Source organism: Xiphophorus couchianus, chromosome 6 (genome assembly GCF_001444195.1).
Source record: "Xiphophorus couchianus chromosome 6, X_couchianus-1.0, whole genome shotgun sequence".
NCBI classification, from domain to species: domain Eukaryota; kingdom Metazoa; phylum Chordata; class Actinopteri; order Cyprinodontiformes; family Poeciliidae; genus Xiphophorus; species Xiphophorus couchianus.
Window position 1 is genome coordinate 22657116 of NC_040233.1, and position 16658 is coordinate 22673773.

A 16658-nucleotide genomic window follows, 5' to 3' on the forward strand; every position below is an offset into this window, starting at 1 on the left:
TAAAGTGCAGGATTGTGGATCCAAAACTTCAACTGGTTTTAAGGCATACAGCAGGAGTGTCCAAAGTGTGGGCTGGGGGCCATTTGTGGCCCCTGGATGGATTTTGTGTGGCCCCCAACTGCGATTCAAGAAAGATGCTAATTCATCCCAGAGATACAAACAGAATTTTTCTACAATGGAAAAAATTAAGCACAACACAAAGTATTGGACTTTTTCAGGTTTTATTTACTTTATAAAAGGGCTGTGAAAGAAAATGACTCAAGTTCTTTTCTTATAATCCAATAAAGTTGTTCAGTCGAGCCCCAAAAAATTCAAAAGCTAGGTTTAGTTTTTTAATTCAGAGAAATCCTTAATATGGTTTAGATGTACGATAAATAACATCAGTTTCATATAATAAACAAACAAAAAACAAAAAGTTGGACGACTTTATTCTAGTTTTGGTTTTTATTTTCTTGTCCTGCAAATACTTTCGTCTCGATTTTGGCCAACGTGACAAAATCGAGACGGACACCCCTGGCACACAGGTTGCTTATTATTTTGGGCTCGATTGAAGAAAACTGAAAAAATATTTCATCTGTTCTCAACAATAAAAAAATGTAAGTCATTTGAAAATGCTTTCTGTATTTAGCCAAGTTTTAAAAGCAGATTTTGGTGCATCAAGGCGTACCTTAGTGTAGATGTGGTCCTAGTTACCATGACAACAGAAGGAAACCAGAAAGCTTGGTAAACATAATCACTTTGTGTTGCATCTGACATTTTTCTAAGTAGATTTTAATTTAAAAGTCGTAGTTTTATCCTAATGTATTTAATTTCCGTAATCGGACAGGCCGTACAAAATCTGTTCAAGGGCTGCAAATGGCCCTTGACCCCCAGTTTGAACACCCTTGCTTTAGAGGTAACCTTGTAATTTCAGGACGATCGAGTTTTCTCACCGAGCTGTTCAACGGGCGTGGCTTCAGAGTCGCTGGGGGCTCGGATGTAGCGGGGAATGAGTTCTGGGATCATCCTGCACAGAAGAAGAAGAACACGGCGTTGGCGTTCCGTTTGTTGGAGCAAAACCGGGAGCGACTGTTGTTCTTTACTCTGTTAATTATGCTTAACAGTGCCAATTCTGCTCGAAAATTTGCAAAAATCCAGAGAAAACACCCTAGTTACGATGGGTTTTCCATCTGCAGCGGGAAAGAGGACGCCACCTGCAGGGAAGGAGGCTAACTTACACTTTTAACTGGCTGGATGTCCCATTCAGAAGCATAACGAGATCCCGCTTTGTGCTTTCTTCCAGAGGTATCACATTTTTCCCAGATGCCATCTCAGATTTGGCACCAAGACTGAGGTTTCTAACAACAGAGGAGGAAAGTAAAAAGTGAGGAACTTTTCTTCAAGCCTCGTCTTTCTGAACGTAAAAAAAAAAGAATCAAAAGCAGAAAAAAGGTAGAAAGGAAGAAAGACAGCATTAAGTCAAGGCTCACAGAAATGCAAAACTGGAACCTTGTTGCCTGTTTGTTCTCACTGGTCTGTCACAATAAACATTAAATCAATTAATCGCATCATAAATTAAAACAGGTGTGTCCAAACAACATAAAATCTAGCAAATGAAGAAGCCCGATATTTATTATAGATCCATAATTTGAAAGCGATTTTTACAATGTTTTATTAGGGCCACTGTAGGCATAAAAAAATAGTAAATTTTGTGATTGATCTCAGAAATTTTCTAGAAAACTTTTCAATCGAAATTTAGAAATTTCCATGTTTTTTGTAGAAAATTTCTAATATTAATCTAAAGATTGATTTTTCTTTTCTTGAAAATTGCTGAGATTACTCTCAAAGTATTTTGGCATAAATGTGCTATTTACTTCCACTTTGATGTAGCATGTTTGTTGTATTAAAAGAAAGACATCCAGTTTTCAGTTTGAATAAATTTATTTTCAGTAATAAGAACAGGATTTGGGTCACTTTCTATCAAAATGTTTGCTACATTTAGCCAAGTTTAAGAGAGAATAAAAGCTGATTTTGGTTCAACAAATCTGGCTTTTCAGTAGTAGTTTCTGGATAAACTGTTATTTAAACTTGGTTAATAAAAGGTGAATGCTTTGTGGTGTACTTTGCATTTTCCTCTGTAAAAAAATAATATTGGTAACAATTTTTACCCTGATTACAAATTAAACGTCTCCATCTGCATCAATGGGTCAATTTTGTATAATTTTTGAATTGCAATTCAGGGCCGTACAAAAACAGTCCAAAGGGTCATAAATGGCCCCCGAGCCACACATTGGACACCCCTGAATTTAAAAAAACTCAATAATTTCCATTTGCTTTACTTGTAGTTTTTCTCTTTTCTCTCTCTTTTTACTGGCCTTCAGTCTGGCGTTTTTGTTTTTTTTGAAGAACAACTTTGTTTTCTGAGACATCATAACTCATTTTATTTAATGTTTTGTTTATGTATTTTGAATATTTAAAATGTCTTCCACGTTCAGTGTTAAATGTTCATTAGAATTTGAAGTTTGATATTTGAGAATGTGACATTTTCATTATACCACTTGAAAACGGTCTCAAAATAACAATAATATCGTTTATCGCAAAAACGTCTAGGACATTTTACCGTCCAGTACAATTTGTTAAAGTGACAGGCCTAATTATTTAAAATGTCAATATTTTGGGGGGATTTTTGATTATTTTCCCCTCGTTTCTGTCCAACTTTAATCACTTCTGTTTGTGTTTGGTAACAGATTTTACCTCTGCACAGTCCAGGAGACGGTGATCAGGAACTCCTGATCTTCTCCCTTCTCCCCTTTCTCCTTCGATCCCAACATTTCTATCAGGTTGAGTCTGCTGGGCGGGCTGATGGTCCACAGGGAGTTGGAGCTGCCTTTCAGCTCCGCGATGATCAAATCCTCTGCAAAGTACCTCTCCAGCCACTGCACGGCCATCTGACCGCAGAACGACGTGAAAACCGTTAAAACTCACGGAGAAACTCATGAATCAAGCTTCACTTTAAACAGATGAATGACTGAAAACAGTTCGGCAACATTAAACATATAATACAACATAATGTAGGTTTATAGTCTTACATTTGTTTTGGCTTCGTCGCTTGTTACACATCTTTTCTTAAATTTGACAAAGTCGTCCTCTTTCACAGAGTGGAGTTGTTTTTGTTGAGCACTCATGGTGAAGATGGGCTGTGGAGGCAGAATTTTAAATATAAATGTAAGTTTGGGAAAAATCTGGGTTTAATTTGCTGAAGTCGGCGTGATTGCACAAAGCAGGGTTTCTCCCAGTGGTTTATAAGCCTGGCGGGCCTCCAGGCTTTACTTGCTCCCCCACCAGGCTAGGCACCCTTTGTTTATTTATCATGGGGGTTTTTTATACACCAGTAACAGTGGAAGCAGAGATGGACACTATAATTAGCGCAAAAACAGCTTTTTATTTTAGTTTTCCTTTTTTATGACTTTATAGCTTTTGTTTAGGTATTGTTAATAATGTCTAACATAATTACCTGGTCATATTTTTTTATTTTCTGTCAACTTTAAGTGTTTTTAACTCAAGAACAAAGTGGGCTGCTGGATAACTGCCATAGCGCTCCTACCAACAGACTTGGCAAGTTTTCTGGGGAAAACCTGACAAAGACCTGATCAAAGCACAACCCAGGTAAACGAGTAAAACGCCATAAAACTGCCTCATTTTTCGCTTAATTCAATTCAACAATACTTTATTTATCCCAAAGGGTAATTAAATGTCATAATTAATATCATCCTAGTTTATTCTAGAAGTTGTAATGGATAGTAACGCTCCAGTAGCAGTCAGTGTTGCAACAAATCTAAAGAGGCCTCTGACATAAGACTCATGACATGCTTACAGTTCAGTATCCAAGCAGCAGAGATGATATTCCACAGTAAATGTCCTGAATAAGTACCTCTGCTAATCCACCTCATTTGCTTTTGCGGCTTCTTTTTAAATTTCTCTGGCAGTTTGGTTAGAAAGTCAGGCAGAGACATTTGACTTGGGTCCTGCTCTGCATCCATGAGGCCTCCTGTTCAATTATTTGTATTACCGTATTTTTCAGACTATAATGCGCACATAAAATCCCTATATTTGCAAAAAAATCGGCAATGCGCCTTATGTATGAACAGTGTACCGTATGTTTTATTACGACTTTGGTAAGCAACGAAGTCACTCCCCTTGATTGTCGAAGCACAATAGCTGCTGGTCAGAAACCTCGTGGAGTCAGCTTCCTATGCTGTCTAGCCAGACTTGTTTTGGGGTGGCGAACCACTTTTCCTGATACGTACGGTGCGTCAACATCCGGTAATTAAGAACCCCAAAATGGCACCTGTTAAGAGACATGCTTACGACGTGGATTTCAAACTCAAGGCCACCAGCCACGCAGTACAACATGGGAATAGAGCAGCTGCGAAACAATTCAACATTAATGAATCAATGGTACGGAAGTGGAGGAAACAAGAAGATGACCTGCTTGATGCCGCCATTGCCCAACTGTTAAATTCCGACACCGAAGACGAGGAATTTGATGAATTCGTAGAAGATGAATGATTGAAAAAGTGAGTGTATTTTTTGTGTAATATTGACAGTTATTGTTAATGATTTGAATAAAGTCTGAACTATCCGACTACCGTATGTTGTTTCGCTTTATGCGCCTTATAATCCGGTGCGCCTCATTGTCCGAAAAATACGGCATTTGGTAGCTAATCAGTTGCTTCTGGTTGCAAAAGAAAAAAAAAAACAAACAATACCTTGTTGCCACGGTTACGCATCAGAACAACTGTGCAAAAGTAGAAAAGTAAGAACAAAACTCCTTCCAACGCTGCAAGTGTTTCTGTCTACTTACTGGTGCAAATATCTTAGTAAACCTGAAATAGATAAAGCTAACTTACAACTAGCACTTCAGCAAGAAATAGAAGATTGTTTTAAGTCAGTAATTCCTTAATATTAATTTTTTTTTAAAGTATTAATGCCACCAGAAAATTATTTTATTTATAAAGAGACAGTTCTCCCATGTTGTAAGTAAAAAAAATATCTGCCAGTGAAAATAGTACGTTTTGGTCAAAATTAAGGCATTACTGACTAAAAACAAGCTGATATCTCACTGAAAAGTCACTTGTAATTTAGTTTTGTCTTAATGTACCAGAAACTAGACTAAAATATTTCACTACATTTTGTGTTTTTGTAGTAAACTGCACAGCATTCACACCTGTCCTAAAAACACTTCAATCAAAACAACTATGAGTTAAAAAGTTACATTTATTTTACATTAATTATATATTAAAAATAAATATTTCCTAAATCGGATGTTTTAAATTCAGTCAAATTGAAAGTTTGAGTGAAATGGAGTGTGAGATTATCCCGCTGCATAACAAAATAATTTATTTTAAGGTTTTATACACATCTTTTAATTAAAACCATGCCCTTATGTTCTGGACTGTGGGTGTTTTATCCCACGATTCGATAAAAATCAGAGCACCTGGAATCCAGCCAGGGTGATTGTGATGGAGACGTCCAGCGGCGCGTTGACGACGCCGGCCACGGACTTCACCAGCGACATGAAGAGCAGCGGGAACCAGACGATGCAGATGAGCAGCACCACGATCATTCCTCCCATCCCGTACTTCACCACCTTCTTCTTCTTCTGGCCTCGCGGCTGAGGGTATCTCTGCAGAGGGACAGAGCCGTAACGAGTTACATTTACTCAATTACATTTACTGAAGTAAGTCATGTACTTATAGGAGTACTTTTACTACGCTGTACTTTTTACTTTTACTTTAGTAATTTTATTATGAAGTATTTCTTCTCTTACTTGAGTAAAATTTCTGGATTTTCTACCCACTGAATGAAAAACAAACATGTTTTAACCAAAAACTCACCAGACTCAGACACACTCCTGCAGTTTTGTTAAAGTTTCATAACTTTTTTATTGAAAGAAACTGATTTGAAAATATTTTCTGTTCCCCAATTGTGTTATTTTTTTGCTACTTATATGAATTATTGTCATTTTTGACCTTAAAATACCAAAATTTCCACTTAACTTTATATTTTGGTTCGTCTGATTATGCAATTTTAAAATATTAAATGACTGATAATTTAATAGTTACTGAGTACTTGAGAAAACGTTTTACCAAATAGTTTTTGTAATTTCTCAGATGACTTCTTTTTACTTTTACTTCAGTAAAAATATGTTGAAGAAGTGCTACTGTTACTTGAGTACAGTTTTTGGGAACTCTACCCAAACTCTGCGTGGGGTCAACATGAAGAAAATCGTTTTTCTGAATCTGCTTTGTGTTCACTTTGGTAAAACTACCGCAGGAAATGTATTATGGGGCAAATTAATCTTTTGGAGAGACAAGTACTAAAGAATTTTCTCAAATTAGTAATAAAAAAAGAAGTAAGTATTTCAGCTCAAATTCCTGCATGACAAAAACACGGGTGGAAAATTAAGTGGAAGGAAAAACTTTAGAATTGTGCACAAGCAATAGACATAAACACACCTTCTCAGATTCTCTCCAACATTTGAGGATGAAAATGTGAGCATATATGTCCTCCACGCAGATCCAGCTGGACAGGGACAAGGAAGTGTCGGTCCAAACCCAGTCCATCACCGCTCGCAGCTCCGTCAGGAAAGGCACCAGGCGGAAACTGAAAAAGCAAACCAGACATTAATCACACATGAATTCAACTTTTCTGCCCACAAAACATTTCTTTCAGTTACGAGGGAAGCTTGTTCAATTAAGAAAAAATAAAAGATGTGACATAAAACTTCAAACCAAAGAAGGAAAACTGCAATCTGAACTATTTGTGTGGCGCTCTAGTTCAAGATCAAGTCAAGTTAATTTGTACATTTCAGCAACAAGGCAGTTCAAAGTGCCTTGAAATTGTTTTGTGCAACAAAAGATAAATGCCTGGATAAGTTTCTCTAGACCCTGCTGGGATATTCGTCCTTTAATCCTGGAAATGTTCTTCAGGTGACAGAAGACCGACTTTGTAACTGTCTTTATGTGGCTCTGAAGGTTCAGATTAGAGTTCAGCACTACACTATCAGACCTGACCTCAAGTTTCCAGCTGTACTGACTGAGTATTGACTCTAGGTCACATGTGTCAAACTCGAGGGCCAGGGGCCAAATCTGGCTTTTTATGTGGCCCTCTAGACTCCAAATCACATCAATAAGTCCCTACAGTTTTCACAAATCCGCAAAATTCACACAAAAATCATACAAAGTCAACAAATCCCCAAATTTTTTTCTGATTTTTACTGCTAATTTTTTCTCAAAATTGGCCAAAAGCATTGAGTTCAAGTGACTGCTGCCTCAGTCTTACTTATGTTAAGTTTTAGAGTGTGATTGATACGGCGATTAGTAAAAAGTCATGCTTAAAACCACACATTAGTGCAAATACCGTAAAAATTCCATACAAACATTTCTAAATTCGCACCATGAAATCTGTGGTTTTAATTGCAAATAAACCAGAAAAACAATCAGAAAATTCTAGATGGGCTGACCAGTGAAAACATTACGTTGTGTTAAGAAACACTTACTGAATGCTGAAACAAACTGATATTTTAACAGTTTAATGGGTTTTATCCATACATTCTGGTTATTTCAGAACATTCAGATTTTTGATATGGCCCAAAATGAAAATGAGTTTGACGCCCCTGATCTGGATCTTTAGGTCCAAAGACAACATCTTCAGATTTATATGGTAAACAGATGTAGTGTGACTCACCCTTGGAACAGGAACAGGTTGACGTAATTGTAGCTCTTGGTGAGGAAGTTTCCCAGGACCCGGGTTGGATAGCCGCAGCGGATCTGATAGGCTGACAGCCCGAAGTAGATGCACTTGACAAAATACCACATCTGGGCGACCGTGTTCTCACTGAAACGCCTGAGAGAGGAGGAGGAGGAACACAGAGGCGCAAAGGTTGATATAAACCATCATCAGGTAAATAACAACAGTAGGTTTAATCCTAACACATATTCAGGATGTTTAAAGGGGACCTATTTTGCTAAATTTAGATTTTGCATGGTTTTATTTGCTTCCATTTGAGTCTCAGCTGCTTCTAAAAACACTCAGCCGGTTTTTGGAGATGAGTTAATGTTTTTTGGTGTCTGGAAAATTTGCCGTTTCAAAAACCTTCCATTTATTAAGTAACATTCAACAGGAATTGAGCGTTACCTAGCAACCCCAGTCCAGCACAGCCCGTTACCTAGCAACCCAGGCGGAACTCTATGTTACGCACAATGGCTGCTGGAAAGGACAAGTGTTTTGTTGTTGATTTACCATCTAGAAACTAGCTGCATTCTTGTTAGGTGTACAGGAGACTCCACTTATGCTTTTCAAAGATGCATAATTTGCTTGCAGCCATTGAGCTGGGAGGCGTGGCCAGAAGCAGATTATTTGGATCTAAAGAGATAAAATGCCCTAAAACAGTTAACAGACAAAACTAAAAATCTCATCATGTAAGAACAATTTTGTGCTAAAATGTAATGTACATGTTTCATACGTACATTCCTAACATATCCTAACCTGCTCAAGGAAGCACAATAGGTCACCTTTAAATAAAGAACCTTTGAGGAAAGTTTACATCCGAACTGGAAAAAATGTTCAAGGGCGTAAATTCTTTTGCTGAATTTCATCAGGAGTAAGTTCACGCTCTCACTTTTCCGTGACGCCCGGCAGGATGAAGAACATCCAGAAGTGGATCCCGAAGACGAGGATGACCTGGAAGATGACCTTCCCCATGACGGTCTTTCTGAGGTAGAGAGCCCGGTCCACCACCATGGTGCCGAACTGGATCAGAACCATGACAAGGAAGGGACCGGGGACCTGGTCCTCCGAGAGAGACGACGTAATGTCCGCCGTCGAATGTTTCTAAAGAAGAGGAAGAGGATGCTGAAGGTTAATTTAATGTGTCTCCGTAAATCTGACACTTGAATTCCACTGTAATGAAGGAAATTTCAAAAAATTGTTCCAAGTTTTGCATTTTTCAGACAATATTTTTATTTATCATTCGTACACTTTTTTAAACTAAACATAGAAATCTTTTCATACTTTTGCTTGCTTTTGTGCTCATTTAAATCACATTTTTTAACCTTATCAATGCAATTTTATTTACATTGTGATTAAATCCTTTCAGAAATTTATGTTTAATTGAGATTTTGTTTTTTATTCTAAGTTTTGATAAATGGTGAAAAAATAAAAGTAATTTATTTATTTAACAATATTGTGGAAAAACTAACCGATTAACTGTTTAATTTAATATCCATATTTTTGCAAATGGAATAAAAAAATACATTTATTTTGTTTTCTTTTTCTATAAAACAAAAACAACTCCCCCACAAGATTTAAATAAAAAAAAATTCTATCCATCCACACTTGCAACTAATTATTAAAAAATACACAAAACAAAACATCAACAGCAGCAAAAAACTTCTTTCTTTTTTCTATGATAATATAAAATAGTTTAAAATAGACAGTAAACAGCCTGTAGAGCTACACAGTTTTTGATATTTATTGTTAGAACTGAAGTTAATTATTAAAGTCAATTCTTTAAAAAAAATGTTTCTTCTTCAAGGAATTTATTTATGAATGAATTAAAAAATATATATTTCTAAAGAAAATAAAAGGCAGTTTAATTTCTGGAACTGGTTATAAAATTGTGATTATGTATGTTGAGGACATTCTAAAAAAATGCAAACATAAAAGCATTTTTTTTGTTTGTAATTTAAAGAGAATCTAAAATCTAAAACTCACCCCAAATGCCCAGAAACCGAAGACGATGATGATGAAGTCGACGGTGTCGGCGAGGAACATCAGGACGTAGACGTCGGTGACGGCGCTGTACTCCGGGTGGATCAGGTTGTAGAAGAACTGCTTCATGGGAAGGTAGAGCTCCAAAAACCTGCAGAGACCAGAACAGATGTTATCGATCAGATTTGAAATCAATGACTGAGTTACTGAGGTCCGTTTTTCAAAAAAAAAGTCAGGGGAAATATCCAGGGTTTGTACTTTCTCCCCACAGCAAAAATCAAGCACATTCAGGCATTTTTCAAGGTAAGTTTTTAAACTTTGGAGATTAAAAACAACACAAATTAACTCAAAAAGACAGTTTTAAATCATCATCTATCATTATTATTAATATTAATTCTGTAGATAAACTAAAATATAGCAAAATTTGAGAACAAAACAAAAAATTACCCAATTTTAACAACAATGTTTAATGTAAATATAAAATATAAGATGATGAATAATTCGTTGAGCCATTAGGAATGATAAATATTCAAAAGATTGAAACAATCCAAACAAATATAGTGAAAGTAAATCACCTTCCTGCTTAAATTAAATGCTTGAACACAACGTTACTGTGCTTAACGTACCTTTAGAAACGTTAAGGAGAAGCAGAGCCAACAGTCAGCAGGTGGTACCGGGGCTTTGAGCTGCGTCGCGACTCGCGGTGACATTTCAGCACCGTATCTTATACCAGGATGTCTGATATAAAGACAGACATTCTTTCTATCTGTCGGTGGGACCGACTCAGACTGCCTGTAGTGAACCGGGCCTTTAGCAGAATAATAAAGTTAAAGTCAGAAGTTTCTCTGCAGCCGAAGCATTTCTGAGTTTAGTGGTGAGGCGGGTTTTGGCCCGCTATTGCAAGGACAATTACAAAAATATAAATAGAAACAGTTTTTCTAACATCAACATCAGACCTATGTTTTTATTTACAAAACAGTGTATGAAAAAATATTCTTGCCCATAATTTGACAGTTAGAGGACACAGATCCTCCTCCTCCTCACCTTGGACCAGGAGTCTGAACAACATGGAGGCTCTGAGAGTCATTATTAGACTGAGGGCAGCCAGACTAGTTTATTTTGTTAAATTATTATATTTAGCTAAATATTATAGCTGAGGGGCACAAGCAGGCCTTCTGACAGACAGATTTAAAAAACAAAAAAATTTATTTTGAAAAAAAAAAAAACAACTCAAAAAGAGCACTAGGGCATCAAGGATAAAAGGGGCCGGGGCTCAAACCCCCTTCGCCCCCCCTGTGCACGTGCCTGGTAAAAGCTTTTAGCAGGATGAGATGCATCACTCGACAGGAATATTCTGAACGAAGCTCTGCTAATGTGGCAGAGCCACGGGAAACCAACGGGCGGTGAGTCAGTTTCTGTGAAACGGCGCGGCGTCATACCGCTTTATGGCGAAAGCCTTTGCTTTGAGCAGCTGCTCCCTCAGCTTCTCGATGATCATCTGCTTGCGGGTCTTCTGCTGGACACTGGCCTGGCTGCCATCTTTGTGGCTGCTGTGGCGGGAAGCTGTACTTCCTGTGGGAGCAATTTACATTTTGAGCAGTTAATGATCCGTGACGATGTGGATTTCATCTTCAAAATCATGTCTGGAAACAGGAAAACACGCAGGTTAAAGCTTATGCAAATGCTAAATTGTGTCAATAATTTGGCTTTATTAATCCTGACTTTTCACATAACTTGGACAGATTACAGTACAAGTGGTAATATGGCTGCATTCACACTCAGCCTGAAGTGATCCAAATCCGATATTTATTTTATTTTTTTGGCCTTAATGCGATCTGTATCTGATATTTTCACAACAGTCTGAACAACACAAGCCGGATTTTTTTTCGAATGCGACCCAGGCCACTTGGATATCCGATACGTCCAGGTCGAATTCATCCAACCTGGACGTATCGATACTCGATAAACGTCACTATTCTGCGTCCTGAGTCGCGTAAGCGGGAAGAAAAACAACAATCATGGGGGATTATAATGAGGATTAAGTTGTTAATATGCTGCTCCGATCGGACAACAACTTCAAAATCATAAGCTACGCTCCACCGTTAGCATCCATGTTTACTATGGAGTGAAAATAGTGTCAAAAAGATTTGTGCGTGCGTAACAGGATTTGTGCATGCGTAAAAAGATTTGTGCGTGCGTAAAAAGATTTGTGCGTGTGTAAAAAGATTTGTGCGTGCGTAACAGGATTTGTGCGTGCGTGAAAAGATTTGTGCGTGCGTAACAGGATTTGTGCGTGCGTAAAAAGATTTGTGCGTGCGTAACAGGATTTGTAAACCTTAAAAATAAAATACATGTTGAAAAAGTACACACAAATCACCTGGTACGCACACACAAAACTGCAGTTACACACAAATCCGGTTACGAGTGCACAACTATTTTTGAGACTCATTTCACGCCTCGGTGGAAGCTCCAAGATTTGTGTGTAGATGGTGCGTTTACATGCTAGTAAAAGCTGGGACATCTGAGTTTTCTTCGGAACTGTTTCTTTTTTCCACAGTTCAATACGTATTTCTCTCTTTACTTGTCTCGTGGCTTAGACATATTTTTGTGAGAGAAAAATACATATGTCATTACACCCACGACTACTTTTTAATACTATAAGATTGTTTATATATGAATCCACATTTGGGACCTATTCAACTGTAATTACTTGGGTAAAAAATTCAACCACTAGGTGGCGGAAGTTTATTCCGCTCTGACTGGGAAAAGCCTTCATTCAAACTGAGAGAAGAAACAAGAGAATGGCGGGTCAGCCGAGTGATCGTGTTCGTGGTTTACCGTCCGAAGTTAGTGGATGTTAAAATTTGCACGTTTTCCTGACCGTTGTAATGCGTATTTTTTAGATTATTTCAGATTACGTTTTACGTTTCAAGTAGTTCGACCCAAAGTTCTCGCCCTTCTATAGCAATAGCTCATGTCTACGTTAGCTAAGCTACTATTAGCCCTCAATTAGCATCGGTCCAGTTTAAAACAGAATCTTCCTGGCCCATTACAGCTATGTCTACGTTTATCACCATGCTCAGCTATTTTTATGATGCCGACAATAATGTAGGCTTAGGTGACGTCTTTTATTATAATTTATTATAATTATATTTTATTAATTATCTGGCAGATAATTAATAAAATATTCCATATTTAATTTGTATATGTCCTTTTTCAACTATGCAATTTATAAAGTGAAAAATTGAACACTGACTGAAATGTGGAAAACACATACATTATTAGCACTTTTTGGGGACAATAGAAATATAATTTCACTAGATGGCTACAATTACAATTTAGTTAATGTGAAGCACAACTTAACATATTATCTGTCCAAAAATGTAAGTCATCACATGGAAGTAATGAGAAATGTGGTTTGCTCATAATGAAGTAACAGAAATATTAATATTTTAAAGATTCAGCCGAGTTACTACACTTATATTCAGCTGCTTACAAAGGCTTCAGTGTTGGATGAGGTTATATTTTCCAAATTTGAAATATTGATGATCTGCATGAATCTAATATAAAAAACGGTGCAGATGTATATGTATGGCATAGAATACATTTGTACATTTGTTAAGAGATGTTCTACGTATTTATTTCTGGTACGAAAGCAATGACCATCATATTCCAGGAAGAAATGTAGAGAAGAGTAAATCTTAAGTGATTACAGTAAGATATAAAATATACAGGTGATAGACGAAACATAAGTCTGTAGCAGAACTAAAAAAAAATTTAAATCAAAAACTACAATTAGTGAGGAGAACTGGGATGAATCCTTCAAATAATAAAAGACGTCACCTAAGCCTACATTATTGTCGGCATCATAAAAATAGCTGAGCATGGTGATAAACATAGACATGGCTGTAATGGGCCAGGAAGATACTGTTTTAAACTGTACCGATGCTAATCGAGGGCTAATAGTAGCTTAGCTAACGTAGACATGAGCTATTGCTATAGAAGGGCGAGAACTTTGGGTCGAACTACTTGAAACGTAAAACGTAATCTGAAATAATCTAAAAAATACGCATTACAACGGTCAGGAAAACGTGCAAATTTTAACATCCACTAACTTCGGACGGTAAACCACGAACATGATCACTCGGCTGACCCGCCATTCTCTTGTTTCTTCTCTCAGTTTGGATGAAGGCTTTTCCCAGTCAGAGCGGAATAAACTTCCGCCACCTAGTGGTTGAATTTTTTACCCAAGTAATTACAGTTGAATAGGTCCCAAATGCGGATTCATATATAAACAATCTTATAGTATTAAAAAGTAGTCGTGGGTGTAATGACATATGTATTTTTCTCTCACAAAAATATGTCTAAGCCACGAGACAAGTAAAGAGAGAAATATGTATTGAACTGTGGAAAAAAGAAACAGTTCCGAAGAAAACTCAGATGTCCCAGCTTTTACTAGCATGTAAACGCACCATCTACACACAAATCTTGGAGCTTCCACCGAGGCGTGAAATGAGTCTCAAAAATAGTTGTGCACTCGTAACCGGATTTGTGTGTAACTGCAGTTTTGTGTGTGCGTACCAGGTGATTTGTGTATACTTTTTCAACATGTATTTTATTTTTAAGGTTTACAAATCCTGTTACGCACGCACAAATCTTTTTACGCACGCACAAATCCTGTTACGCACGCACAAATCTTTTCACGCACGCACAAATCCTGTTACGCACGCACAAATCTTTTTACGCACGCACAAATCCTGTTACGCACGCACAAATCTTTTCACGCACGCACAAATCCTGTTACGCACGCACAAATCTTTTTACGCACGCACAAATCTTTTTACGCACGCACAAATCGTTTTACACACGCACAAATCCTGTTACGCACGCACAAATCTTTTTACGCACACACAAATCTTTTTACGCACGCACAAAACCTGTTACGCACGCACAAATCATTTTACGCACACACAAATCTTTTTGACACTATTTTCACTCCATAGTTTACTTCCGCAAACATGGATGCTAACACGGAGCACTTCTTCTGTATGGCAGTTGGCAGGACTCAACTCAGACGTTATTGCGCCCTCTACTGCGCATGCCGGGCACTTTCAGGTCGTTTGCAGGTCACGCTGACGAACACATACAAGGTCGCATGTGTTTGAAAATATGAACGTTCACTCAAAAAACCTCAGATATGTAAAGAATATTCTACTTATATTGTATCAACCTTCTAGACCTCTCAGGTCCTCTGGTTCTGGTTCTGCTCTGCTTCTCTATGTTTGGAACCAGAACCAAACATAGAGAAGCAGCTTTCAGCTTCCACAAATCTGGAACAAACTTCCAGAAAACTGCAGAACAGCCAAAACACAGAGTTTCTTTAAATCAAGTCTAAAAACCCAGCTGTTTAGAGCTGCTTTTTATCAATCAATCAATCAATCAAATTTTATTTGTATAGCACATTTCAGCAGCAAGACATTTCAAAGTGCTTTACATCATTACAAACACAGAAACACAATGCAATATAGAATCAATAATCAAAACAAAGCATTAAGTCAAGTTCCATCCATAAATTTGTAATTGATTACATTTCAAATACAATTTTGTCACGGAATTTAAGCGCCTGTTCTCGCAGGACTCCGTCGTCCTTTTTTGCAACGGGTATTCGTCGGGCCCCGTCTCCCTGAACAGGAAGGCACCAGGCTCCGTCCACCTAACCACGGAATTTTGCGCGAGGACTCCGCCGTCCTCCACGGATTTCGTGCAATATTTTTACCTGTTAGAGTCTAGAATTGACAGGGTTTTCTGTGCGCGCAGTGACCCTCAGTCACTCGCCATTTTTAAATTTGTAATTGATTACATTTCAAATACAATTCTAAACAGGTGGGTTTTTAGTTGAGATTTAAAAGAAGTCAGTGTTTCAGCTGTTTTACAGTTTTCTGGAAGTTTGTTCCAAATTTGTGGTGCATAGATGCTGAAAGCTGCTTCTCCTCGTTTGGTTCTGGTTCTGGGGATGCAGAGCAGACCAGAACCGGAAGACCTGAGAGGTCTAGAAGGTTGATACAATAAAAGCAGATCTTTAACATATTGTGGTTTATTAACCATAATAAATGAAAGATTAACCAACATTTTGATGTATAATGATGGAACTTGGCAAAATATTATATTTACTGGTTTTTTCAATTGTCTCAGTCGATGTATTTTGTGTTTTTATGATTTAAAGCACTCTGAATTGCCTTGGTGCTGAAATGTGCTATACACATAAACTTGTTTGAGTGATTGATTATGTTCGTCTCAGATGTCAATAAGTGTGGATGCCAAACAAGCTGGCAGAATAAAGACTTGATTCACCTCTCTTGGATCTTGCAGAAGAACCTCGAGATCGGTAGGAAACATGCGAGCCTCCGCTGGAGCTTTTCCGCCTCTGGTACGTCTGCGGCTGCGGGTAATGAACCTGGACCTGTCCTGAATCAATGGAAGTGCCAAAGGTCATGGACTTCAAGGTGTGGTTGGAACCTCTCCTCTCGTTGATCAGCGATGAGGCCGGCTCCGACTCCTTCTCGCTCTCCTCTTTGTCTCTGCCCTCGTCCTCAGATTCGCTCTGACTCTGACGAGCCGCCTCTTTTTTCTCCTTGGGGTCGTCTTCGTCCCACAAACCGTGACACTGAGGAGGAGGAGGAGGAGGAGGAGAGCAACCGGATGAAGACACTTCAAATTAGCACTGATTAATGAAATAACTGTAATTGATTATTTATTAATTGGAGTATACAGACTCAAAAAGAGGCCAGTAACTGAAAGAATACTACACACTGCAAAAACACAAAATCTTACCAAGTATTTTCTGCCCAGTTTCTACTGCAAATATCTTAGTATGCTTGACATAAGTCAAAACTAACAAAGACATT

At 37.8% G+C, this 16658-nt stretch overlaps 1 protein-coding gene across 4 annotated transcripts in view; it reads right to left on the reverse strand.

Annotated features, from left to right (window-relative positions):
- piezo2b (piezo-type mechanosensitive ion channel component 2b) overlaps positions 1-16658 on the reverse strand; it is a 126538-nt gene that overhangs the window by 2672 nt on the left and 107208 nt on the right. For all 4 annotated transcript variants that reach the window (XM_028020831.1, XM_028020829.1, XM_028020830.1 and 1 more), the window contains 11 exons: positions 16105-16417; positions 11193-11325; positions 9757-9904; positions 8663-8874; positions 7729-7887; positions 6498-6645; positions 5477-5665; positions 3069-3176; positions 2734-2927; positions 1218-1337; positions 933-1006 (listed from right to left, as the gene is read on the reverse strand). In XM_028020831.1, coding sequence (XP_027876632.1) covers positions 933-1006; positions 1218-1337; positions 2734-2927; positions 3069-3176; positions 5477-5665; positions 6498-6645; positions 7729-7887; positions 8663-8874; positions 9757-9904; positions 11193-11325; positions 16105-16417 — 1798 coding nt within the window. The remainder of the gene's footprint in view (positions 1-932; positions 1007-1217; positions 1338-2733; positions 2928-3068; positions 3177-5476; positions 5666-6497; positions 6646-7728; positions 7888-8662; positions 8875-9756; positions 9905-11192; positions 11326-16104; positions 16418-16658) is intronic.